The sequence below is a fragment of the Aedes aegypti genome, chromosome 2 (assembly GCF_002204515.2).
Source record: "Aedes aegypti strain LVP_AGWG chromosome 2, AaegL5.0 Primary Assembly, whole genome shotgun sequence".
Lineage (NCBI taxonomy): Eukaryota > Metazoa > Arthropoda > Insecta > Diptera > Culicidae > Aedes > Aedes aegypti.
In genome coordinates this window covers 28,884,328-28,912,310 of record NC_035108.1, presented here as the reverse complement: position 1 = coordinate 28,912,310, position 27,983 = coordinate 28,884,328, and the positions used below count along the sequence as shown (strand labels likewise).

General features: G+C 37.8%; 1 protein-coding gene across 2 annotated transcripts; it reads right to left on the bottom strand.

Moving 5' to 3' along the window:
- Window positions 1-253: 253 nt before the first annotated feature.
- On the bottom strand, window positions 254-27,983 carry LOC5575483 (cingulin-like protein 1). Of its 2 annotated transcripts, none has more exons than XM_021840375.1 (11): window positions 27,756-27,983; window positions 27,014-27,689; window positions 17,021-17,222; window positions 16,834-16,949; window positions 16,051-16,354; window positions 15,958-15,989; window positions 15,549-15,686; window positions 15,238-15,486; window positions 15,010-15,178; window positions 951-1,060; window positions 254-877 (listed from the first exon to the last, which is right to left on the bottom strand). In XM_021840375.1, the coding sequence occupies exons 1-11, from the start codon at window positions 27,785-27,787 to the stop codon at window positions 290-292; spliced, it is 2,616 nt and encodes an 871-aa protein (XP_021696067.1). In that variant the 5' UTR covers window positions 27,788-27,983; the 3' UTR covers window positions 254-289. The 2 variants fall into 2 exon arrangements, with proteins under 2 accessions (XP_021696067.1, XP_021696068.1); XM_021840376.1 differs by having other exon boundaries at window positions 27,014-27,712; window positions 27,783-27,983.

The window sequence follows — 27,983 nt, the reverse complement described above, 5'->3', positions numbered from 1 at the left end:
TATATCTGTTGTGTGTATGATGCTTTGGCACTTGAAGAAGTAGTGTCCTGACCCTACCCCAGATCGAATTTCCACCGCAGTCGCAGTTGAAAACAACAGGGGGTTTGATTTGTAGCCATTCATTGTGCGGTTTCTGGCGGTTTTGGCCGCCGAGGAGATACTGCTCTCGATTGCTATGGTAGTCGATAGGTCGTTTCGTTTGTTTATAGAAATTCAAAACCCTCGTTTGAAAATTGATAATCTAAAACTAAAATTCTTATACAACACGTTATCATCAATTTATTGCTCGTCACGATGAACTCCAAAATTTCATCCTCAACAAATTAATACCCTCCAACCCAATGTACAACATTCCCATCTCTTCGACCGGGTCTTTAATATCATAAATCACAGCCTCAATCATTCTGCTATCCTCCATCCCCGAACCCTGAATTTCCTGTTTCAACCGAAACGAGGCAAACCCAATTTCGCTGCAGTTCCGCACCTCAACCTGTTCATGAACGATCAAAAATCGAACCATATCTCGTCCACCTGGTAGCAACATTTCCCGCAACAGTTGCCGTCGAGACTCGTACTTTGGTCCTCCCAATTCGAACACCACACGATGGTCGAAGATGTGTTCTAATGAAGGTCTGCCGTCCAACTGACAGGTTCCATTGGCGGCAAGCAAATCGGCCGAATAAGGTGTTTCCAAGCGGTGTCCACGTTCACCAAGAAAACTGAACTCCACATAGAAGTGCTGCACTTTTCGTTCCAGCAGTTTGGATAGGGTCGAGTCCTTCCAGCAGACTTTGTTGATAACGAGTGCAATGTGATCTTCCAGAGCCGACGGGGACGATGATGATGATGAACGCACCATGGATGTGCGGTCGAGAATCTGAAGGGGGCGGGACATACAATATAGTTTAGAATCATTGCCAAAATGACTTGGAAGCTTATTGAGAACATACCAAAGAGTATTCGCGAGTACGCTGCTGTACGTCCGGCGTCAGCCCAAAGTAGGAGGCATAGTTTCGTTGGATTTGATCGTCTTGATTCTTCTGTGAAGCGTTTACAGAACCTAGTGAAGAGTCCAAATTATTCAATTGATTTAGAAATGGTGGTGGAGTCCTACTTCCATACCACAATGGAATAAGAATAACATAATGCTCTGAAGATTCAGGTTAATGAAATTAGTTGCACTTAATAAGTATTTATCAAGTAATTGGCATATAACTTGTTAAAAAACCTGGACAGTTACCTACAACAAAATAGGACACGGCAGTGACCAGTCAACGTTCTGTTCAAGAGACTGCAGTTCTGAATTTCAAACAAAATACTTGCAGCCATCTCTGAAGAAATTTCAAAAAGATGCCCATAAGTAATCCACAAAAGTTCTACTGGAGCAATTTATAAAGGATTCCTAGGATGAATTATTCGCATACTTGCAGGAATTTCTAGAGGAATCCCAAAAGATATTCATAGTAAAATCCAAAGAAGAAAATTTGTAGCATCGAAAAAGAAACGGCTCGAATAATTCCAAGTATTAAAAATTCTTAAGAAGCCTCTGACACAAAATGCCTAAGGGAATCTTTGGCAGGCATTCTGAAAACAAAATTGCAAAGAAAATAACTGCAAAAATCTCTTAAGAATTTCTGAAGCTAAATCTGGAATAATATGTTCAGGAGGAATCTTTGGAAGCATGAATGATGGTGAAATTATGGGAGAAATTCATAATAAAATTCCTGTCGGTAGCATCCCTGACGATTCCTCAAAGAGTCCACGGTAAAATTCCTGCTGCAATTGTTTCAAAATCATTGGTCATTTTTGCTCTCAATGATATTTTGTTCAATATATAACCTTAACAAAGGACCATCAAAAAGAAAATTTCCAGGTTTCTTGAGGAAAAAGAAGAAATATTCAGATCTTACTCCAAGAATTCTACAATGAATTCTATCAGAAGTGTCCATTGATTTTCTCTCCCATTTTTTTTAAATTCTTTAAATGAATTCTTATAGGGTTCACTTCTAGAAATTTACCCAACATTTCATTAGGAATTTTTGTTGTAGATTTCTCCAGCAGTATTGCTTAAAAATTTTCACAGGTCAAAAGTCTTTGAAAAGTATCAAGAAATTTATTTTTCAATCACCGTCAAGTTACTATTTCCCGTGAATTTAAAAATAGCTGCGCTTCAAAAAATGGTACGGGTACCCCCGTTGGTTTGACCACATTTAATCTGAACACTTTTTAATTTGTACCTCGCTAATTTGCACATCGTTCAGATTAAAAATGGTTCAAACTCTGTGGAACGGAACGCAGAATCAAAACAAAACAGTGAAAGAGGTAACCAGAAACACGTTTCTCAACAATTGTGTTAACAAATGTCATGTTAAGGTCGCCTCGTTCCGTTCTATGTCACCATTTAACGTGCGCCTAGTTTTTTTGCACACTTATTTTTAAAGGTATTCAAATCTTTATTGACAATAAGAGCCATAGGAAGTTAAAAAAAAATGGAATTTTTCATTATTATGAAATTTGATCAAAAACTAAATATAAAGTACCATAACGACAAAACAATAATTCCAATGTTACTCAATAATTTCATGCCTTTTTATATTAATGCGCGGTAATTGCAACCTGGGAGGGAGGCACCGATACTACACACGAAACATGACACAACACTTTTCCAAAGTGCAAGATAACTCCCGCTCACCAACGACAATCAAGGCAGGCTTGGGGAAAATCGCTAGTTTTCTTTTATTGTGTACCTTCGATCTTTCTGGACAAACTTGGAAAAAGGGCCATAGTTTTATGTGCATTCAATTTTAATGATGATTGGAAAACAGTAAAAAGATGCGTGTTTCATTACTTTATATTCGATCAAATTAAAAGGTACTATCGTGGCATTGCTTTTGGGTGTTGCAGGAATTGATTTTCAACCGACTGTTGTCAACTTTGTTGGAATGCAAACATTTGTTTTGATCAATTACGCGCTTTTATCAAGTTTGTCCATTCTTCAAGATCTGGGCTCACAGTGACAGTTCGTGACAGCAGAATCTCGGCTCACTATGACGTACATAAATTTTGTATCGGTTTCTCCCTCCCAGATTGCAACCATGCATAATGAAAGGAGTCCATACACCTTGCATTTGTGTCTCGACCTAAACACAATAAAAAATTCTAATTTGTATAAAATCACATGGCTCATACGATGAAATACATCTTACTAGTGATACTACAGCGAAAATTCTCGCTCCAACCGATGAAAATTTTTCGTCAAACTAAAAAAAACATCACTACATCGCTGCAATATATTTCATGTTGTTCTTTTCCTTACACGGTGGTTTGCGAATACCCTTTAATGGGTGAATATTTACCCATTCTCAAATAGCACACACTTCTGTCAAAAAATAGGTGAATTCAGAAATGAAAAACGGGTAAATAAATACCCATTATAGTTTAGCTACAGCAGATTAAAAATGGGTATTTAAAAACTCATTTTTGGGTGAAAAAATAGTTAAAGAAAACATTGCATAGATGCAGCTGTGTTGTGCGCAGTTCCTTTCCTTTTTTTAAATACAACGTTCAAAGAAGAGGTAAGATATTGGCTTATACAGCAATGTTGAATGAATTTTTATTGATTTCAAACCTCACAGACATTTCAGATTTTCCTGATGTTCCTGTCTCGATTCCAGCCGGCTGCAGCAAAACTCCAAAAACTGACAGAATGGAGGAGCTAAATACATGTATGTTTAAATTAATTATATTTGTTACGTATATATTATAATGTTTCTTTTATGTAATAAAAAAGTATTTTTATGGCAATTTTATTATTTTTCTTATAAAACATTATATAAGTTGAGGTTATGATAATTTGCTTTCCCCTTATAAAAAATGGGTATTTTTTTACCCTTTTTATGCCGCAAGCGAGATTTACAAAAAGGGTAAAAAATACCCATCATGGGACAGAAACCGCTTTTACCCGTTAAAGAGTAAACCGTGTAACTTTAACAAAATAACCATTTCTGGAGATGACTAAATACTAGACTGGCCCAGCTCAGTATGGAAGAAAAATAAAGTTGTGTAATTCCACGGGTCACCCACCAGGATTATTGCTTAGGGTTAGAGGAAGACATCCCAATAATTTCAGCTTATTTGGTCGGTCCGTGAGCTGGCGTAATTGAATTGAAGTTAATATGGCATTTTCAGCTCAAACATATGGGAAACAGCGCACCATCTCCTGTTTGCTTCAGGAAAATTGTTGATCGCGTTCAATTGAATCCAGAATGTCTAAAAACACACCATAGCGAACAATATTGAAGAAGGTTGTATCATGATTAACCCCTCTACCGGCAACTTCATTTTTTACCGCAATAAAAATATTTATATCGCGATAACTTTTTTGTTTCTCGGTATTTTTGCACCATTGTTTCACAAGTTCTCAAAAAACTCTTCTAGTTAAGGAATCCGTGTCGATATTGATGATTGGTGATCTGGTTTTAAAACTATTCCAATGTTCCTTGGGAGACCGACATTTTCCATATAAAGGCGGCCATTTTGTTTTACGTCAACTTTACGAAAAAATAAAATGTGGGCTATACAATGCCATGTAATAAGGAGCTACTCTGAAAAATCATACAAATTGGATAAGTATTCTTAGAGATATCTGAAAATTACGATATGAGGTTTTTGAAGTTTTCAATATCTTTATTTGGCGTGGTACCAGCATGGTACCAGCATGGTACCAGCAACATAAATGCTCATTACTCAAAGACGGCTGCACCAAATTGCTTCATTTTTTTCACAACATGCTCTCATTATTGTATTGTTCCAAAGAGTGAATATCCGAATACGATAAAAATTCTATAGCCTGATATATGTACGTGGGTTATGGTTACGCGTCGGTCCCCCAAGAAATTTCGGACTATCTCTGGATCCAAAAATTCTAAAACTTGAAGAGTTTTTTGAGAACTTGTGAAAAAATGGTGCAAGAATACCGAGAAACAATTCAAAAGTTATCGCGATTTGATTTTTTTTATTGCGGTAAAAAATGAAGCTTCCGGTAGAAGGGTTAAAATTGAGAAAGTGGGTGTTTCAAGTATTTGAAGTAGATTTGCAATACTGCTTAGTATTTCTTCAACAAAGTTGGGTGATATCCACTAAGCGCATCATAGCCACCTATGACGCTGAGCGAGCTGCGGCACAAGGTCATGCTAATTTGTGATTGTTCGAGAATGATTATCTAAACCTAACTTTCAACAACTGAAATGGTAATGCAAATGAGCTTAAATCCAGATACAACTTTCTGCAACTATGTTCATTAGGGGTTTAACTAGTGAATTTATCATTCTGGGCTCAATTGAACGCGATTAAGTAGTACACGTAACGAAACAGTGACATTGGGTCAATTTTCAATATATTTGAAACGAATATTCCATACAAACTTCTAATTGAATCCGCCAGCTAGTGAAGTAACCAATTGAGTTGAAATTTTGAGAGAGCTTTTTTCTCACCCTAAGGCATATATCTAGGGGATGCCCCGTTGAGTTTTACTACTTTTTTGTTTAAGGACCAGTCTACTAAATACTTTTCTATTTTATTTGACAACATAGTAGGATAAAAGCGCTAATTTTCAACCTACAAGAAATTTATACCAGTTTTTGGACTTTCATACAAAGTAGGTCAAATCGTATGAATGGGTCGAAAATTGGTGCTCTTCCTCTATTGTTTGTGCTGAGTATCTACTCCAAAATAGGGCAAACTTCAAAACTGAAAAGGCAATAGATGGTTTTTTTTTCAGTGGTTGATTTCTAATCACTACTTTTTCGATCCAATTTCCCAATTGCTTGTTATTACGTTTTTCATTTTTTTCCATACGTTTGACAGTTCTCTACTACCATGCTTTCATGCGCTTGTGTTGGAAGTTTGAGAAATTTGAGAATCCAGCGTAGCGCGATCAGTGAGTGGCAAACATCGACGCTCGATGGTAAGTGAGAGAAACTGAATGCTCGAAAGGTTATTGGCTGTACTTTTTGTCGCTGGCGCCAACCATTAGCGTTTAAAAACGAAATACACAGTCGGTACCCTAATAGGGTCTGAAACATAGCCCAGAACTTTGAAATTGGAATAGCTAGCTCTAGGCCATTGATGTTATGCGATGTTTCAATACTCATCAACCAATTCATTTCTAGCGATGGAAGAATGGTAAGTTGACTGAGTTGACTGAATTCAGCATCTTAATTTGAGTTCAACATCCGAAAACCAACCTCGGCATTGAGCATCCACTGGATACGAATAACTGACACTGAAGAAGGCTGTAAGTGGTAGTCGAAATACACGTATCTGCCAAAGATAAGCAACTAGGGTGGAAGATACTCCAATCTGCTTTTTTGTTTCTCAAATTTTACTATCGTTAATAAAAAAGAGTTTGACATTATCATGCTATTTTAGTAACAAGGTTTACACAACAAGCTTAGTTATTCTGTTATTCATCTCTGCTCGGGTAAAGAGTTGGGTATTGTCAAGCGTATAAAACACGGAAGGCTGCGTTGGGCTGGTCACGTGGCCCGTACACCGAAAGAAGAACAAGCAGAGGCAGCATAACACTAACCCAAAAGACACTAGCCCGAACGATACTAACTCGAATACATTATTAGCCAAACAGTTTCAGTTTCATACATATTCATATTTGCTTCTGAGTAATCTATGTTAGTTTTGGGGAAATGTAAATGGTTTGGCCGAGGTTAAGGATGACGAAAAAAAAATTGAGGAGAGGATTCACACTTAAATTATTTTACCGATTCCTGTAAAATCTCAACAGCTGAACAATTCGGTGAAATAAATTAACGGAGTACGGTAAATGTTTACAGTATTCGGTAAAAATTCACCGGAATCTGTACAACTTCGACGGAATTACGGTGTTTTTTTACCGTACTGTTCAGCTGTTGAGATTACGGTGAAATTCGAAGAAATCCGGTAAAATGAGCTTAGTCTGTAGGGTTTAGGTTTACACGTTGACGTTCAGCAAAGTAGTGACTGGCATTGTTGCTGAAGGTCAAGCGTAGAGTGGACATGACAACAACCTGTAACAGTACAAACAAACGTATTCCGAGGAGACAAGGTGGACAAATGAAGCCAAAAAGAGGACAAGGTGAACAATTAAAACAGGGAGAGTGGAAAATCGAATAATAACATCAATTTGCTTGAAGAATTTGTGAATGAGCATCATATATTCAAGATCCAGTCTACCCAGAACATCTCTAATGTCTTTCTTATCTGGTTTCCCTTGGGCTACATAAATCGGATCTGTCTCGTGAATCTCAATTCGCGTGAATTTTGGTATTACGATAATTATGTTATTTCTTAGAAATCCTTGGATGTCTGTGGGAATGCAGGTATTTATAATACAATTCTGAACTTTACGTGAGAATTGTGATATCCAAGATTCTCGGATTTCCTTTGGAATTCCAGAATTTCTGAGGAAATTATGGGATTCAGATAGACAATTTAGATTTGTTATTTCTGTAAGCCTTTCTAAGATTATTAAGGCAATCCAGCATTTGATTCGGTTATTGATCTTTTAAAATTATTTTGGTATCTTTGATAAGGTAGTTCTGATATTTTCGGATTTTACATCAGAATCTCAGTAAATACTGGAATCTAAAAAGTCTAGAATTTCATGATTTTATGTTGCTGTAATCTCCTCATAGGATGATTTCTAATTAAAATTTCGATATTCTCAGAAAACTCTTAATATTGCCTACAACAGCACCCATCTTGGCCAGTGAGTGTGCTTTCTCATTGCCCGGTATCAACCAATGTGAAGGGAGCAATTCCAAGGTCATTGTATGATTCGATGAAGCACCTAAAGTGAAACAGTTTGGAATCTAACTTTTAAGATTGCACTAAAACTTCAAAGGCACTAATCTCGCGAAGGAAGAATCCAACAACAGTGAACTTTTTATTTTGGCTTTGTGTACTAGCAGAAAGCTTAAAATAAGAAAATCAGGAACGGTTGCCTACTATTTCTCCAGCTTGGTGCCTTTGAAAACGCGAGTAGGGCCATAATTCGGCCATTGTGACTGCCATCTTAGGATTCCTAGATGTTTGTATGATGATCGTATTTCACAGAGGAAATACGAGCAGTGCTGAGGCTATCCGTAAAAATGAAATATCGATCAGAGGGAGGAGATGCAATTCGTTCTAATGCATAGTGTATAACCGTTAATTCTGCGACGTATACTGAACATTGGTTTTAAGGCTAAGTAGCCTGTCATTCGTTTTGGCAGCCTTGATGATTTTGCAGCTTGCAATTTCAAAGTGATAAAACTCAGTCTTGATAATTCATATTGACTTGAAAAAGTATCACTGTACGCGCTAACACGTATAAGATATGGTGATACTTTTTCAGCTGTTTCAGTGCAAAATCAACTGATTATTTTTTATTTCAAATCATGAGATGAATTAGCAACAATCATCAACAACGCGTGCAATTTTCAATGATGGCCTACTTCGCCTTAAAGTTTATGGGTGACACTATGGAAATAGTTATGAACACCAAATCCAGAGGAATCGATTGTTTTTGAGACGTCATTGTGAATTGTTCTGTCGCTGCTAATATGACCATTTGACTGATGCAAATTTTGAAGTTTCCGCTCCCCTATGCTTAAACGATGTCAATTATGATAAAAATCATTTTCCCCAAATTTGAAGTGATTTGGAAGAAATTTTGTTTCTGTTTTGTTGTGCACACGCCATTTTAAGTTTATATGAAAATTACTATGGAAAAGGCAAACCTTTTGTGTTCATTCCTCTAACTGCTCGTAATAATAATCTATGGAAGAGTGAACATACTCTTATCATATGAATTCTTCCCAGCTACAACTTTGCCGAAGACCACATTAAGATCCGACGTAAGGATAATTTGCTATCATTGATAACAAAGTGTACATCATGCTGAGATGATCATTCAATTACTTTCAGAGCAACACTGCTTTTTTGCTATAGAACATAGTAGCCTGGATAACTTTGATCTATTCTATGTTGCCTGCCGAGCAGTTGGTTAAGCATGCAAAATGCGAAACCACTTTTTGATTATGAATAGCAATTTATCCTGACGTCCAATCGAAATGTGGTCTTCGGCAAAGTTGTAGCTGCAAGGATTTTACATGAGTAGAGTTTGTTCACTTTTCCATAAAATATTATGACGACAAGATAGAGGGCTGAACACACAAGGTTGACGTTTTCCATAGTAATCTCCATATAAACTTCAAATGGCGTGTGCACAGTCAAATATCTTCCGAATCACTTCAATCTTTGGGAGGATGGTATTTACCATAATAAAAATCGTTTAACCCTCGAATACTCAACCCCGCCTTTAGACGGGGTACACTTTGGAATTTTGTGTATTTTTTCGTAGCTCGGAAATCAAAATGATTTTATTTTTGGCTTATACCTTGACTCATAACACGCATATAAGAAAAGTTTTTTATGACTTTTGAAACTTTTATGTATTTTTAGAAATTGTTTGAAAAATTGCATTCTTATATGGTCACCGTTAAGTCAGAGGGGACCAAGTACAAAACTTGGGAAAATTGAATTATTCTCTCATTTGATGTGAAATTACCTTACCTCCGTTACACTTTGATCAGATTTGAAGAATACTGAAAACTGCGAGAGATATGTAATAAATTTACTTTGGATGATCAACAAAAATCGATAAAAGTGTGCAGTCAGAATGGACCAAGTGCTCATTACCATAACAGCGAAAATGATCAGCGCGCTGAGGAATGCGAGGAAATGAAAAACATTTCAGGAGATTTGTCAGATATTTCGACATCGAATCATTCTTCTACTTATCCATCAATAGAAATTTATCAATATTTATTAATTCGATGCATTTGATTTTGATTTTTGAGCATTTACCATATTTGGATGGGTGGTCAGAAATTGCAACATATTCTGGTCAGACAGAGTGGACCAAGTGTTGAAAAGCAATAAAATGATTGATTACTGCATTTTTTGAGTCAATTTCAGAGTCCAATAGAAGTTTACGGTAGATCTATGGTGTATGTATGCATGTCCTAGGTCCCGCTTATTAGACCAGCATATTTTGGTCGGTACTCAAGATTTTCACTTGGTCCACTCTGACTGAACGCATATTTGGATTTTTCTGGTCTTCAACGCCCTGACCCTGCGAAACCTTAATTTTCAAGCTATCGTAATGTCACTGATTTTGGTATTTACTATATGGATTATTTAAGAATTTACGATACTGGTGTCGAAGGTTCTTGAAAATTTGTTTATCTTATAGATATGCACCCAATTTGATCATGCAAGCATTAAATGATTGTTATTTTCCAAGAAATTGTTCAGTCAGAGTGAACCAGCTCACTGAACGGTGGTCTTTAGTTCAGTCAGAGTGGACCAAGTACACATAGTCCATCAAAAAATCGTTCTATTAGAGGTTTGGATTACGATTTTTCATGATTATCACATCACATTTTATTGTTTGAAAGTAACATAAAGACGTGTAGAAATATTGAACCAAAATTTAAACGAGTTCAAAAATTACAGAGCGTTAGACTTTGAACCCATTTTTCTCAAAATATCAAAAATGTCACTTGGTCCACTCTGACTTAACGCCGACCATATAACCTACAAATGCCTGGGCTTCATTTAACGTGTAATGTAAAAAATCGTACCTTTTATATTTTTCTACGATTAATCTATCATAAAAGAAGAGCCTGGTGGTATTGAAATCATTTCAAACCAGTTTTTCCGTTAGTTACACGGAAAATAAAATACGCTTCGAAAAAAAAAAAAATTAAAATTTTATATTTTTAAAAATACCGTAACAATTTAAATTTTTATTATTGCCAAAAATCAACAACTAGAAAAAGCTTCAAGAAAAAATGAAAAAAGCTAGGGATGTTCAAAAATAAAAATTATAAAAATCAGAAACCAAAATTTAAAAATTTGCGAATAAAAATAAATAAATGCCCAAAACGTGTTTAGAACGATTTTAGATAACGAAAAATAATACTTAAATCGAAAATAAAAATTTGGGTATTAGAGGGTTATAGGGGCCCAGATAGCCGTAGCGGTAAACGCGCAGCTATTCAGCAAGACCAAGCTGAGGGTCGTGGGTTCGAATCCCACCGGTCGAGGATCTTTTCGGGTTGGAAATTTTCTCGACTTCCCAGGGCATAGAGTATCTTCGTACCTGCCACACGATATACGCATGCAAAAATGGTCATCGGCATAGTAAGCTCTCAGTTAATAACTGTGGAAGTGCTCATAAGAACACTAAGCTGAGAAGCAGGCTCTGTCCCAGTAGGGACGTAGCGCCAGAAAGAAGAAGAAGAAGAAGGGTTAAGCATAGGGGAGCAAAAATTTCAAAATTTGCATCACTCTAATGACCGTACTTGTTTGCAAACATTAGATGAATATACTTCCAACGGACCGGATCTAGAATCCCATGGATTTCTTGCTCCATAAATAATAGTAGTTTAAAAAATTGGAATTCTGCTTGAAATTGAGTTCTTAAATTTGATATCACTTACTATTTGTACTACCTCTACCTAAGTAACAAAAGTACACCAAGACCGTTTTTTTTTTCAATTACCTGTACTTGTAAAATAACAATTTTAATACCGTGAAAAACTACTTTGTTTCGAAAAATTTCACATAGGGTAGAAGCACCGGTTTTGGCCATACGCCAGTTGTAGCCATAGTGGATTATTATACACCGTTTTACATAGCCAATCAGCATGAAACCTTTTTTGTTCAGTAGATTACATTCATAAGATACAGCTACCTTCATTTACTCGTTCAAATTGATTCAAAACATAAGAAAATCAACTGATTTTCCTTAAAATTTTAACTCCCATACATCTAATTTGGCCAGGGCACTCCTAATTTCGCCACTCTCATGAGAAATCAATGCGGTTGGCCAATTTAGGAACCGAAGTTAAATCTCTGGCCGAAACTGATTCCATTGGCCTATATTGACCAACGGGATTTTCAAAGCGAAAAAATGGTTTTAGCTCAGTTATAATATTTTACACACATAACATGGATTGAAAGCTTGCATTTGACATATTTGTAGTGTAAATACGGCTTCCCATTTAATTTTTATTGACATTTTCTCTTAGGCTGGCCAAAACCGGTGATTTTACCCTAGTATCACACTTTTCGTCACAGGGGCTTAGTAAAAACTTGAAATATTGCAATTACAAAATTGAACATAAATTTGTAGTTCTGTGGAAATAAAAATCAGCTTCAAATGGAACAAAGCTAGAATCTGCCAAAATTAAGCATATTGTATGAAAATCGACATGCGCTGCTGTTATTCAGAACAGCACTGTAAGTATTAAACGTTATCTGTTATGGAACACCTTAGTTTGGTATTATGTAGCAATTTTCTTCTGCTTGGGTAGCCCGAATGCCAAGAGCCTGAATACCATAAGCTTGAATATAACGATCTAGAATGCCACTTTATTTTCATCAATATACCACGGAATGTCAGCACATGTTCCAAAAAATAAAAATAAAAAGGGTAAGTACTGTTCATTTTATTTGGTGGACACCTTGTGCATGCTGTATCTTTTTAATTTATCAATTAAATTTCAATCGGTTTTCTGTACATCGCTTGACTAGTATTGTACAATGTTGTGATGATAAAATATTCTCCAAATTAATTAAATGGCACGCGCATATGGAACGTTTAGAACGATCGATTTTTGGAGGTTATCAAAATCAATGATTTTCCGAAATTGGCTGGAAAATTCGACAATTTATGTTCTTTATTTCAGAAAAAGGCTTGTTCTTCGTAGGCATCATCAATCAGAAGCCTGATGGAAAAAAGCAAGTTATTTTTGGAGCAACAATTTTACAGATATAACAAAATCATTTTTCCCCGATATTTTTAGAGAAAAATATTTTAAATTTGAAGGGAACTGATATGAGTAGTTTTTTTTTGGTTTAAAGTACGTCCTGAAGAAGTGCTAATATAGTATTATTATGAAAAATAACTTACGCCTTCATAGAGTTACTTATTTAGTCCCCACGTCACATTTAAAGCACAATAGAAAAACAATTGCTTTATTTTTGGAAGACCTTTCAAAGCACAATGACAATCATCAAAATTGGCAACACTGCTGTAATAAAATCGATTTTATTTTCTACATATTACTTTCATTATATGTTATTCTAAGATTACCAATTGAAATATTCGGAGAAAAACGTTTACAATTTGCTGTAGATCGATGAATATACGTACATGATTTTAAAAGTATGAGACCTTCTAGTAAAACGACCATAAAGAGCAAAATTCATACTTTAGACTGCGGTTTAAACTCAAGATTTCTCGATTACTTTTTCAAATCGACGTAAGTAACTTTCATACGGTTTTGAAACTAATTGAGAAGAATCACAACCTGTCTTCTAAAACTGCTTTAAAATGAATCACCTTTTTAACATTTTTTCGCCGTGTACATCGCTCAAATTTTGCATACAATCAGATCGCGTTCAAAAACTAGGTAGTTTCTATTATTTTCAACAAAAATAATTATGACAAAATGATAAGCTGTTTCATACAGTTACTTTCGACGTTTTTCTACCAGTGTAAAATCGGCTCAAGTAGTGTTTTGTTTTGATTCGTGGTTAAGTCACTTTGTCTCTCTAAACAGCGAGGCGGCGAAAGTAGTGGTTAGGTTGCGAAAGTTGAAAACCTTACTTTCGTCGTTTTGTAAATCCGGAAATTAAACGTTCTAAAAGTGAAAAATCTAGTTGGGTAGGAGCGGAACATGTGGAATTTCGCCTGCGAAACACGTAGGATCAATAAAGTAAGTTTATTCACTTTTTTGACTTGAGACTATTTGAATAAGTTTTCGAGATTTAGCTCTCGTTTATACAAATATAGTTTTTTGAGTAGCCTAAACTACTTTTGAACACGCTTCTTACTTTTCTCTTTTGCTGGGAGTGAAATGATCATGTATCAGCAAATTTCTCCATAAATGGATAAATCACTAAAGTTACCTAATATCAGAGAATGGTGAAATATAATTCATTTTTTAAAGCTACACCTTTAGTAGAATAGTAAAGGATACAAACATACAAATTGTTTATAAAAATTAGGATTTATTTTGCGAAAAATAATGTTAAACTTTGACGAACAGCTTTTCTTATGAGTTTTTGGAAAAACTATTTAGCTCTTCAACCAAAAGCATTTTCAAAGATCTTATATTTTCATAGCTTTGTAGAATAATAGTTGAACGATGCACAGAAAACCGATTACGATTTTATCAATAAATAAAAAAGATATAGCATAAACAAAGTGTCCACTTTATAAAATGAACAGTCCTTACATTTCAGCTGACTCTTTTGTGGCTTTTGGTGCGAAAAATATGAAAGGTGATATACCGTTTTGATTGATTTCACGGACAGCTTCAAATTTCGGACACTCTTCTTTGTATAGGAAACTTTTGACTCGAAATGTTCCAATGTTTGTCGTTCAAATTTCTCATTATCTAGGTTCATTTTAATAACAATTTTCCATAGATATCTATGCAAATTTATAATGCCCAATTGCCTAAGACGTTTATTAAGTATTTTGACGATTTCAATAAGTTATTTAATTTTTCTATTAATGATTTTCATGTGCTGTCCGGAATTCGAATCAAAGTGTCTGGAATATGAGACATAAGTAAGGAAGCACCCGGAATAAGAATCTTTAAAAGTTCACTGAAGCCTCAAGTGTCCGTAGTTTAAACCAAACCGGTATCCAAAAGGAAAAGCCTATGATTAAAATAAGGAAAAATCAATGACTAAATTTAAAATCATTTTTTTTCCGAAGAATAGATTATGTCTAGCTAGTGGCGTGGAATCGTACATAATTGCAAGTAGAGACAGAAGCAGGACGACACTAACTAATTATACAAAACTCATTTTTTTCTAATGGTAAGTCTTAGCGAGCATAATATTTTGAGACGCAAGCAATTCAGCGGATATTCGTGAATACTTTCTTACCCTGATCAACTTTTTTCACAAGACTTGACGAATCATCCGAAGTGCCATTTCTTTCTTCTTCTTGAAACGATATTCTCTTGCGCTCCATCGAGTTGGACGATACGGGTGACACTGGAGCAACAGAGTGGAACTGACCGTTTCTCATGAAACTGGTGTTCTTAAGTTCCAGCTGCAAATTATAAAAAATGAACAATTTTCGAATTCGAGCAAATCTTGCAAAACACTCACCGCTACACATTGCGCGTACGAGTTCGACAACAACAGAGCTGCATTGCTTGGCTTTGATTTGCTACTTTCTTGCAGGGTGTTCTGCTGCAGCAAGGTAATCCGTGGCAGAATCTGACTTATGCGAACCTGTTTCGGTGAGGCTCGATGACGTCGGATGACCGAATCTTCCGAAAGACGCATCGTTTTCGGCGTATGTACCATTGCTCCCGTTAGGGATGAAGCAACCTCTTCAGAATGACGATCTTCAGGCTGTGGAATTAGGAGGTTGTTAAATCTCAATGTTGAAATATGAAAGGTGATTTAGTGGTTACTTCGGACGAGGAGCTCCATTTTGAAGAAACTTGATTTATTAGTTCTCCATGACTGTCAGTTTGAACGACGGCTTCAGATTTGTTATCCACGTCTATCTCCATCACATCGGTCTGAGTTGCACCATCGATTCCTATTACCTATTTACAAAACGGAAAATTGTTTTCTACAATATTAAAAACAACAAATAAAAATTCAAAACATAGAATTTCAGGAAAGAAAACTCAGCCCCGGAGACAAAGATAGCATTAACTGTCTATTTCTTCCATTAATGTGGTAACACTTTTGAACTCTTAGAGATGCTCTACAGCCTACAGTAGGGTTAAATATTGAAATTTTACTAGATCACTACACAGGACACATATTTTACGAGTAAGGCGAAGCGCAGGTGATCAATTTGTTTCAACCTACCGGCGAGGAAGCCTTTTCTTTCACGGGAGATGCTGAAAAACACAGTTCATAAGGCATTGTCTCTAAACAAATAATAAGTTGCACAGAACCAACCTTCCAAACTCTTTAGATTGTGCTCCAGAACCGTCTTCTCTTCGACCAACGTTTCATTTTCGGACCGTAGGCCTTCCAGCAGTATCGACAGCGTGTCGTTATCCTGTTGTAGCGTTTTAAGCTTCTCCAGCAGCTCTTTATGGGCGCTTTTCGTAACTGCTTCCTCTTCTCTGAGCGATTCAATTTGCTTGGAAAGGTCTTCGTTTTGTTTGCGAAGTTCGTCCAGCTGGTAGCGCAGTAGCTTATTCTCGTCTACGACTTTGGTGAAGTTTTCTTGCTGTCGCTTCAGGAAATCTCGTTCGATCTGAGGATAATAAGATTAACGTTCAACGCTCCGTCATAGCAATCATCGTCATCATTGAATCTTCAAAAGCAGTTTTTCTGTTCAAAACTGAAAATCATTTAATGAAAATGTGTTCACTGTGCTTCGTTTGGAAAATAGAATACAGTGAACCCATTTTCGTGTATCTACATGTATGTCTTTATTTTGTACGAAAAAACTGCTTTTGAAAATTCCTAAATCAATGACGGATCCTGCCCCCTTAAAAATTTGTTTTTCATACTTTCAGTATAGCTAAGAACTTTTAAACAACAGTGTCATTAGCAATAGGTCAGCGACCAACGAACACCCTCATAGATATATAGAAGTCAAGGATGTACTATAAGCGAATGATACGAGCGAATTATGTAATCTACGCTGAAATCGTCCACATAAATCATAGCACACTTATTATGTGTTTTCTTAAAATAAATCAAACAGTTGATCTTAACTCGTCCCCATACCTCAACTTCGGACATATTCTCCTTGATCCTCTCGATGTTCTTCTTCAGCCGCTCGCACTCATCGAACAGCTCCGAGTTTCTATCTTTCTCTCTCTTGATGTGTCCTTCCAGATCAGCTATTCGGAAATTGCAAATCCAAAAATTATGAACTCGATCACCCCTTCCAAAACAAAAAACCCAAACCAACCTTGCTTCGTCAGTTCCGCCTCCAGAGCCCGCCTCTGCTCATCCTGCTGTCGCTGAATTTGCTGTGCCATGTCGTCCACCTGACGTGTCAGATTAATCACCTCCATGTTTTCCGCGGCGTTCCGTTTCATGATTTCGTACGATAGTTTCTCCTCCAGTTGACGGCCCAGCAGTGCACTTTTTTCCTTCTCGTTTTGAATTTCCTGTTTGCGTGTGGCGAAGCAACGTGCAATAGGCAAAAGTAGTAGAGAAAATTAGACACCTCCCCCACCATCATCCTTATCCACCAGCACAATGGTTCGGAACCCGAAAAACGTGCGTTTTTTAGTTTTCGATGTCTAATTGTTATTTAAAAACTCTGAGAGATGGAGGATTTTCCATAAGTTTTATTTCGATATAAAGATATCAGTTATCTATCAGTGTAATGTGAAACTCTATTTGCTCACATCGAATTGCTGTCTTCAGATACCAGCTTTGTACAAACGTTTGTTCACGAGATACATATAATTTGATTTTAAATACTTCTAAAACCAGAATTTAAGTGATACTTAATATTGAATAAACAATTGAAAAACTTAAATAATTCTAGTACCGTGCACCCCCGCTAACTTGAACGGTACCTCACGCAAACCATCGGGGTTCATTTTTAACTTGAACATCTAGTCACCCTAGAATCGTGTTTCTGATAACCTCTTTCACTGTTTTGTTTTAATTTTGCGTTCCGTTCCACAGCGTTCCATTTCACTTTATTCCGTTCCATGAGCTAAATGACGTTTGAACCATTTTTAATCTGAGCGATGTGCAAATTAGTGGGGTACAAATTAAAAAGTGTTCAGATTAAATGTAGTCAAACCAACGGGGGTACCCGGTAGAATGTTTATTCTTTCGATAGGCAGTTGCTCCAAATTAAAAACCGTTGTTTTTTTTTTCGAAGATTCCAACTTTCTATTTCATTTAATATTTAATGATATGAAGTGACAGATTTTTCATCAAAATCGTTCATAACTTTAAATGTAATTCACATATGCGGTGTCTCCTTTTTCCCGTTTTTTTATAAGCAAAAAAATTCTAAAATAAACCTTTTTGCTAAAATAATTTAAAAAAAAACCTAAAAAATCTAATACAAGGGGTTTTTTAAACAATATGCTTGTGATTATACGTTTATAGAAGGTTGATGTCTAGAGCGAAATAAAAATCTTATTATCTACAAGCTTTACTGAAGACAGCTAGGAAAAGTGATTTGATGATGCTAAAATGAACACTCCGCTTATTACAGAGCAAAAGCAAACTTCAGTGAACTTCTATCACGCATTGGCATTCTAGTACATAAATCATAGTGTTCGTGTTAATACAAAGCTCAATTGAATTGAAAACATCATCAAAAAAGCGAAACTTTAGAAAACCATGTTTGATGCAAATAGAGAATAATTTTCACATTTAGGGTAAAATTTTGATAATGGTTTCTGCACGTAAACTTTGAATCAGCCCCATCTAAATTTTCGTCATAATTGAGTTGATATCAGTTTTAGATATATCTTCCTATGATCTTTCAGACAACACATTTTGTTCGGTAAATATAAAAAAAAAACACATTAAGTCGAATTGTCCCATTTTCAAAATTAACCGCATATCAGTCCCACAACATATTTCCGCACCGTGTAACACGTATGTGACCCGTGTTTTGGTCAACTTTATATTTTAATCGAAGTTTTCGAATTAAAAGGAATAACCTATTGGAAACTACGAAGACAATTCCAACTCCAGGATAGCTTATTCTAAGCACACAGAAAACAAGCTAGTCCAGTCCTGCAGACAGCTATTGACTCATATCGCTACCAACCAGCTCCTCTCTTTAATTTCATATTTGGGTACATGTATTTAAAATATTATCCGCTACGCTACCCAAAGACATCTCGACTGCAGGGTGTGTGATGTACCTGTTCTCCAACACTCCTCCTCATCACACAACCTTCAAACCGCTCATCTGCTAACGAGCTGTTTCCTACCTCTAAGCTCCTTCTGGCACCGAACTCCTCCTTGCTTCCGAACTCCTCCTAGTCGAGCTTCCCCTGGCCAGCTGCACCGTCGTCCTCTTGGTCAACCACATCCATGCTCCTCTTGACTTCCGAGTTCCTCCAGTACTTCCGAGCTCCGCACCTTCAGCCTCGTTTTCAGTATCTTGGCCTCCAACTCTTGGTCACCTCGTCTAAGTCACCTCCCGCCCAGGCTCTACCTCCTTACCGAGATTCTGACTCCTCGTCCATTCCCGACGTTCGAAAACTCGTCATTCCCGACGTTCGAAGACTCCAAGCGCTTGCATGCTCCTCGAGCATCGTCCACGTTTCATGCCCGTAGATGACTACCGGCCTTATGAGCGTTTTGTACATGGTACATTTGGTGCGGGTGTGAATATTTTTTGACCGCAGCTTCTTGTGGAGGCCATAGTAGGCCCGACTTCCACTGATGATGCGCCTCCGATTTTCACGGCTAACGTTATTGTCAGCCGTCAGCAAAGATCCAAGGTAGACAAACGCGTCTACAACCTCGAACGTATCCTCGTCTATCGTAACACTGCTACCTAGGCGAGTCCTGTCGCGCTCGGCCCCACCAGCTAGCATGTACTTTGTCTTGGTCGCATTCACCACCAGTCCAACCGTTGCTGCCAGGCGGATGTACAGGTCAGCCATATCATCCGCAAAGCAAACAAATTGACTGGATCTCGTAAAAATCGTGCCCCAGCTCTCCGCATAACACCTTCTAGCGCAATATTGAACAACAGGCACGAAATTCCATCACCTTGTCGGGATCCAAACGAACTGGAATGTTCGCCTGAAACCTTCACACAATTTTGCACACCCTCCATCGTCGCTCTTATCAGTCTCTTGAGCTTCCCGGGAAAGCTGTTCTCATCCATGATTTTCCATAGCGCTTTCTCCCGAAAGAGGCGGGTCTGCTGTTGCCGTTTCCGTCTATAACGCTTCACGGTCTGCCTGCTCTTAGCTGCATTGTTGATGGCTTGCCTTCACTGTTCTCCAGCAGTCCTCAAGAGGGGCTTCATCCAGCTCACCCTCTTCCGGTAATGCAGCTTCGAGGTGCTGCGCGTATGCCGCTGCGACATCTGGTCTCCACGGAAGAAACTGAAAACAGAAACGAAAATCGAAGTAGGAACTAAACGGAATCGGAAAGAGTTCCTCTATTGCACCAAACGGAAAAATAATTAAAAAAAGGTAAACTACTCGATTTTCAAAGCATCACAATAAATTCTTAATTTATTGAACTTCGGGTTGCATTTAAAACGTGGGTTTGGACGAGATAGCAATTCACTAGATCATGGCCACGTCTAACTCTAACACATACCTGCGCCGGATTTTCTCTTCGTCGACGTACTGCAGTGCCTCGTCGAGACTGCAAAATGGCGGGAACCTTGGTGAAGGCAACGAAATCCTTCGTTGAAATGGCTGCGAAGGGGAATGATTCGCCGTGACTGCCGAATTAGCTCACACCGAAATGAGTCTGTGCTGATATGGCCGAAATTGAAATTGCGAAGTGGGTGGCAGCTGGACCGATGGCCTCCGATTTATTCCAGAGAGCGATTCGCTGCGTCTGATGTCGTGCGGCTCGGGAATTGACCGTCTTCCTTCGGATAAGAGCCAACCTCCGCGCAGCCTCGCGTATTGCGCTCTGACCGCCCGTGATGAAATGAACCCTTACCGTTGGATCAGGTCCGGAGCACGCAATAAGAGTGAGGTTAAATTTTACAAAATCTATTTCGAAAACTCCACCACACTCCGTTTGCACGGACTCGGGGAAAACAGTATCCTGGTCGACACACAATTTCCAGCCCTACCCAAAAAGCGCTAAGCGCTGGAAAGTCAAAATTTCAAGAAAATCGAGTATATAATAGAAATTACCTTTTTGAGTTTAAACAAAACTAAAATATCCAAAGTCGCGAATATCGGACGCACCGACTACAAATGAATCACAAAAGAACAAACAAATCACATAAAAACGTTAAGTACAATCTAAAAAACATCATTCCAATCTCTATTTACCTTCAATATAAAACGTTTTAACAAAAGTTGCTAATAGAAATTCAATTATAGCTTTGACCTAAACTCGCGATACTTCTGGAAACCAGCAGATTTGGAAGCGAAATGACCGAGTCTCAGTTTTACAATATACAAGAAACCTGCTCACACATTCTTTAAACTTTTTGCGCTCGAATTAAATTTGAAATAGCAAGAGTTCGCGTCTTCGGTAAACGAACAAGCTAAACGAATAAAACAAAGGTTTTCACATCACTACTGTAATACCTTGGACAGACATCTGATACATATACCATGGTACAAGCTGTCAAGAAAATTATTCCAAGGCTATCTTGAATGAAGACAATTATCAGTATGGAACCCATTTCAAGATAATTGTACCATGGTGCGTATACCACAAGTGTGTCATAAGTATAACACATATCCCATACTGGGTGACGTCAAGTTAGTACATTTAGTCAAGACACAAACCTCATCGATAATTTACGAAACACTGAGCTCAATCAAGTTCAAAGATAAAAACGTCAAAATTTCACAAACTTTTCACTATATTTTTTCAATAAAAAACGTAAACCGTTACAATTATGACATAGCATATGCATTGCAATAAACGAGAAGTATTCAATCTTTGTAATGTAAACATGTTGCAATGAACGATTGTTCACGGTATCGTTACAGTCAGCAAATATGTTCACCTTTCTTAGTGAGCCACTACAACCACTTTTTTTTTATTACATAACCAGAATATAGGGGCCCAGATAGCCGTAGCGGTAAACGCGCAGCTATTCAGCATGACTAAGCTGAGGGTCGTGGGTTCGAATCCCACCGGTCGAGGATCTTTTCGGGTTGGAAATTTTCTCGACTTCCCAGGGCATAGAGTATCTTCGTACCTGCCACACGATATACGCATGCAAAAATGGTCATTGGCATAGTAAGCTCTCAGTTAATAACTATTGTAATATTAAGGACTGGGCGGATGGGCCAAGAGAAAGACTCAATCTCAAACAACTAAAGAACGTTTATTAGGATAGAATGGTCTATACAGTTTGAAGGCTTGATTCGTAATGAACTCCACTAGCGCTTGTCAGAATCTCATGGCTTGCTCAGCAAGGCCTACTTCTTCACCCCCTCTCGATTGTGGAGTCCAATGGTTCGGCGTAGATTTTCAAATCTTGCAATGTCCAACGCTTTTGTAAAAATATCTGCTAACTGCCTGTCTGTGCAGACCGGTTCCACCCGAATGCGTTCGGCTGCAATGTGATCGCGAATAAAATGATGTTTAATATCAATATGCTTTGCCCGTTTGCACTCCAGGTTTTGGGCCATTCCTATACAACCACGATTGTCCTCATAGATGGTCACCGGCTTCGTCATCTTTACTCCAAGGTCAGTTAAGAGTCCAGATATCCAAATCGATTCAGCCACACCTGCACTCAACGCTATATACTCGGCTTCACTGGTATCGGTATCAGGTATCAGAAAAACGGCTCCAGCGGCACGTTCCCCTGCAAATGGGGGATTTGTGCCTCGCAATTCACAGCCACATCATCACTTACCCGATGGGACAGGAAATTAGGGGAGGATAAGGATAAGGGAAGGGAATAGTTGAAGAAGGAGGAAAAGGATGGAGAGTGAAGGTTAACTTCATACAAACACCCCTTTCGAGGTACTTGTATGAATACTAGTTAAAATAATGTAAAATTTAACAAAATTCGGGATGGAATTTTTGTATAATTTCACATAAATTCATTTATTGCACCCCCTAAGGGATACTAAAAATGATTAATTGGAAAATTCTTAACATCTACACTGCCTATCGCATCGCTCACTTTGATAAAAGTTTAAATGCTGATGAGTGCGGACATAAGAATTGTTTCCACCAAAAAAACATTCCAAAAATCGATTTTTTCAAAATGTTTGAGTGTAATATTTTGGGAGATTGAAACCAACACCAATGCATAGAAAAAAAACTATGTTCTTTTCTATATGGGTTGGCTTTATTGATCCTCCAAAAAGACCGTATAAACTACAGAATTCTCTAGAAACAATATATCGGAACGCTGTGTTGCTATTAAAATCATTTATTCATATTGCAGGGGGGGAATAATAATAAATGAAGATAAATTAATTCATACGTGAGCATGAATTTTTGAGAGAATAACATTAAACCTAACTTAGAACTGCGTTGGAATGTTTTCTCTAAAATCGCAAAGTCTTACGTAAAAAATACATAAAAACTTAATTTACCACTCTGTTTGTGATTGCCGATATCTATGCACCCAAAATAACCTTAACCAGCATGTTGGGAATCCTCCCCAGCACGTCCAGAAATGCTGTTTACGAAGACCCCGTATGCTATTCGGAACTTGCATGCTAAGATATAATCAAAAGTTATTTATTGCTCAGCAACAAATATCTGAAATTATTGACATCTGATGCCAAAAATATCAAACATCGTCTAAGAGATTTTTTTTTCCTCTAAGCCCGATGCTAATAGCTAACCCGTCAACACTGAAAGTATTTACGGGACGTAGAAAAACCAAAGGCAGAAAAGTCATTTGAAATCATGAACATCTCACAATTTATATCGAGATATTTCTCACATACTCGTTGTCTTGCATCCGAGAGACACCCCATACTATGCAAAACATTCGTATTTCAGCAACTTTTTTGCTCATCAGTTACAGAGGCATGAGAAACAACACAAGCATTCTTCATGACCCCCATACAGCTTACCGTCTCACAGATTGCTTGCAACTTCGACGATATAGCTTGAAGTCCAATTGGACTATGAGTAGAAGCACAGATCATGAATAATATGCAGTATAAGCGGTACCACAAGTGCACGTCTTGACATGCTCTATTAGATACAGTCACATTGCATAAGTATTCACAAAATATCCTTCTACATGAATAAAAAGAGGCAACGCTTGTATTCCTCTTTAGGACTTTGCTATTATGCATACTTCTGCGTTAAGTGAAACAGCGATCAAACGAATCAGCTGTTCGACGAATAACGAAACGTACGCATTTTGTCTCGATCCTAATACATACACAGTACCTACATGTTTTTAATGTCTGTCTGTCCCCTAGGAAGCTTCCCAGACTTTGCTGAACAAGCATCTCAGTGTATACTCACCGCAATTGATAATAAAATACTATCAAAATGAGTTAAACACTTACATACAGTGGTGCATTACTCACATATGCAAGCGAAAAAAAGGCAAATGAACCACCATGATTATTGCCCCCACGAATCAAGAATATTATTTGTTACATATTCTTGTACATGGGATTGGAGAACTGCACTGCACATTTGATGTAAAACACTACACTTCAAAACCCCATTTAAACAGTCTCCTTGATGACTGTATTTGACGAAAGCACCAAAATAATATTAAATTAAATGAGCCATCGTAAAGGCGTCCATTACCCAAGAACACCACACACACTTAATGCTTTGCCCGTTTGCACTCCAGGTTTTGGGCCATTCCTATACAACCACGATTGTCCTCATAGATGGTCACCGGCTTCGTCATCTTTACTCCAAGGTCAGTTAAGAGTCCAGATATCCAAATCGATTCAGCCACACCTGCACTCAACGCTATATACTCGGCTTCACTGGACGAGGTGGCAACAGTCGTTTGTTTCTTGCTTGACCAGGAGATCGTATTGCCATAAACCTGGAACAAGAATCCACTCACCGATTTTCTGTCCATTGTATCCGTCGCCCAGTCCGCATCAGCAAATCCAACCAAAGGTTCTGCTTCCTTATTTCGAGAGTATTCCAAACATATGTTCTTGGTCCCTTTCATGTATCGTACTACTCGTTTCAAGGCCGTCCAGTGTTGCTGTTCTGGTTGTTGCTGAAAACGTCCAAGAAATCCTACTGGGAAACAAACATCCGGTCTAGTTGACATCATTATATACATTAAGCTTCCGAGAATTTCACGATATGGTTCGCCAACCATTCCGGTTTCGCTTCGTGTCAGCTGTAGCCCCTTCTCCATGGGAGTTTTTGTTGGATTGCAATCATCCATACCAAATTTCTTCAAAACTTTCTCAATACTAGCTTCTTGCGAAAGGCACATTGTTCCCAATACTCGGTCATAGGCGATCTTCATTCCAAGGAAGTGTTGTAACTCACCACAATCAGTCATCTTGAAGAACTGGGATAACTTCTTTTTGATATCGTCCACCGTTTTGGCGCGTACTCCCATGATTAGCAAATCATCGACGTATATGACAATGTAGACATCATCGTTCCCCCTCTTGATTTAGATTTTTTCGAGAAATTTAAAGGCCAAGAATCATGAGAGGTATTCTTATACTCTATCTGATGAGTCGTACACATAGGACTTTTTCATATAACATAATCAAACTCAAATATTTCAATTTTTCATGGATAGAATATTTGAGGCAAGGATTTTCTGAAATGTTAGACCATAAACTAAAACCCTGCGAAAAAAATTTTTAGGTTCATTCAAGTTTGATAATATCGTGGTTCCAGGTATGCTTGCAGGTATATTAACCTGTTTTTTTTTTTGTTGCTATAAAAAACATCTCTAATTTTGATATTGAGCGATAAAACCACTCAATTTCATTATTTTTCTTATAAAAAAGAGAGGAAATTCTTAAGATGATTAAGAAGATGAAAACACCGAATTTAGTACTATACCATTTAATTCCACTAGAGTTTGTATCCTTTGACAGATACGCGTATTTCGACCTCAACTGTAAGGCCGTCTTCAGTGTTGTGTACACGACACTGAAGACGGCCTTACAGTTGAGGTCGAAATACACGTATCTGTCAAAGGATACAAACTCTAGTGGAATTAAATGGTATAGTACTAAATTCGGTTTTTTAATCTACTAAACAGCTCGAAGATTTATTATCTTAAGACGATGTTTTTACCACCACTTTCCTCAAGCAATTTGAGGACATAAAAAATGATTTCCAGACTGTACTGCTAGGTGGTTAGACAACTATAATTTTTATAAGGTTTTGGTCAGATCATCAGTTGCAGCCATAGTTGATTATACAGGTGACTCTCCACATCTCGATATCTCTTCAAACATCGATGAATTCTTCTGTCCTTTCATTCTGCATATAATTTTCCTCATTTCCCCTGGTAGTTATGATTAAAAAGTATTTATCGAGCATCGGACTCATGGCGAGTATTGTGTGGTATTTCAATACCGCCGAGCGGGGTGACATTGGGCCTAGGGGGTGACTTTGACCGCCCTTTTCGATGCATCTCATGGGTAGTACGAGGGTCTAAAATCTAGTCCATGACCATGACCATCCAGAAGCTGTTTATAACGTATTCTTGAAGCTAGCCACATTGTTTTCATTATTCTAGTTTTTGCTTGCTGTAAAAATCTTGGCCCAAAGTTACCCTTATGGCCCAATGTCACCCCGCACGACGGTACTTAATAAATAATGCGTTCTCGGCTAGGCATTGTATATACAAAGAAAGCGTTGTGTTTGGATTGGCATCTTATTCTTCCGAAAAAGGTGCGCTTTGCGAAAGAGGACCACGTGGTTATTGAGCTGAAATCGAATTCAGGTTAACTTCTGCGTCCATTACTACGCTCGTGGTGTAGGGGTAACGCGTCTAATCTAGTGAACAGGGAGTCGTGAGTTCGATTATCACAGAGAAGACGTGTAACAATTTTCGCAAATGTCACATCAATTCCATTTAATCCAATTGCAAAGTATACTAATACTTAGTAATACTTAGTTTTTCGGTAGTTGGTAATATTTTTATATTCAAATAAAGCATATGGAATATCCCCTAACTTTATATTAGACACCGCCATTTTAAAATCACGTTTAGACAACAAAAACTAAAAACACATATGTTTCTCGCATTCTGAACCAGTGTGACGAGGTGTGAAATAAAATCAATAAAACTCATATAGGTGTCGGTACTGCCCACCCTTACCTTATGCAGAAACTTGATGTCCATTTTCATTTTCACGAACTCCGACTCGTTGGCTACCTTCTCGGCCTTGAGCGTTTCACAGCTGTGACACGGCTTTGCCGATTTCGGTCGATATCTGGTGCTCGTACTTGGACCACCGTGCTCATCATCGTCATCATCATCAATGGTGGACGATACTTCGTCACGATCCTCATCGTAGCCATCCTCATGTCGATTATTTGAGGACGATGAAGAACGCGTTGAGGTGCTTTCCACCTTCCTCGAAGCAACACGTCTCTGACCTACCACCTTCCCGTCGTCACGCTTCTCACGTGACTCCTTTTGCTTCTGACTGTACCGCAATGCTTTCAACTTATCATGAAGCTCCTGGCGCTGCTCTTCTAAATCTTGTAATTTGCTGTGATTAATCCTAACATCCGATTTGTTGGTTTTGTTACTCTCCAAACTGGAGAATCGCATCAATTTGGTTTTCAGTTTTTTGATCTGCTCTTCCTGTTCCTGGTAGCGCTTTTTCATGGAAAAATTCTCATCGCACAAGTTGATATACTTGTCTTCCAACTCTCGGCGACTCAGCTTCGATACCATGAGGCGATGATTGATCAAATGCCGTTGGCAAAGATCCATCGGCACTCGATAGTTCTCTGCGTAGGGAGATGCGCTTGCAGGACGTTTCTTCCTTTGATTCATAATTTGATCAAAAGTGAGTTCCCAAATTGAAGAAAAGTAAGCTTGTAGTACTTACATGTTGCGTTGTTGATCTTCGTCCTTACCCATTTTTCTTAGACACTAATCGATTTTATAGAGATTTTGTGTACAAACCTAGTAATTGTAGATTTAACACCATGTTTTAAATTTTCAAAACGTTGAGGACAATTTTTAAACTTATTAACAGCCTACATGAAGGCAAGGAATGGAAAGCAAACGGAGTTCGATGCAGAATGTTGATGTTTTTATTTACCGGTTGCCTATG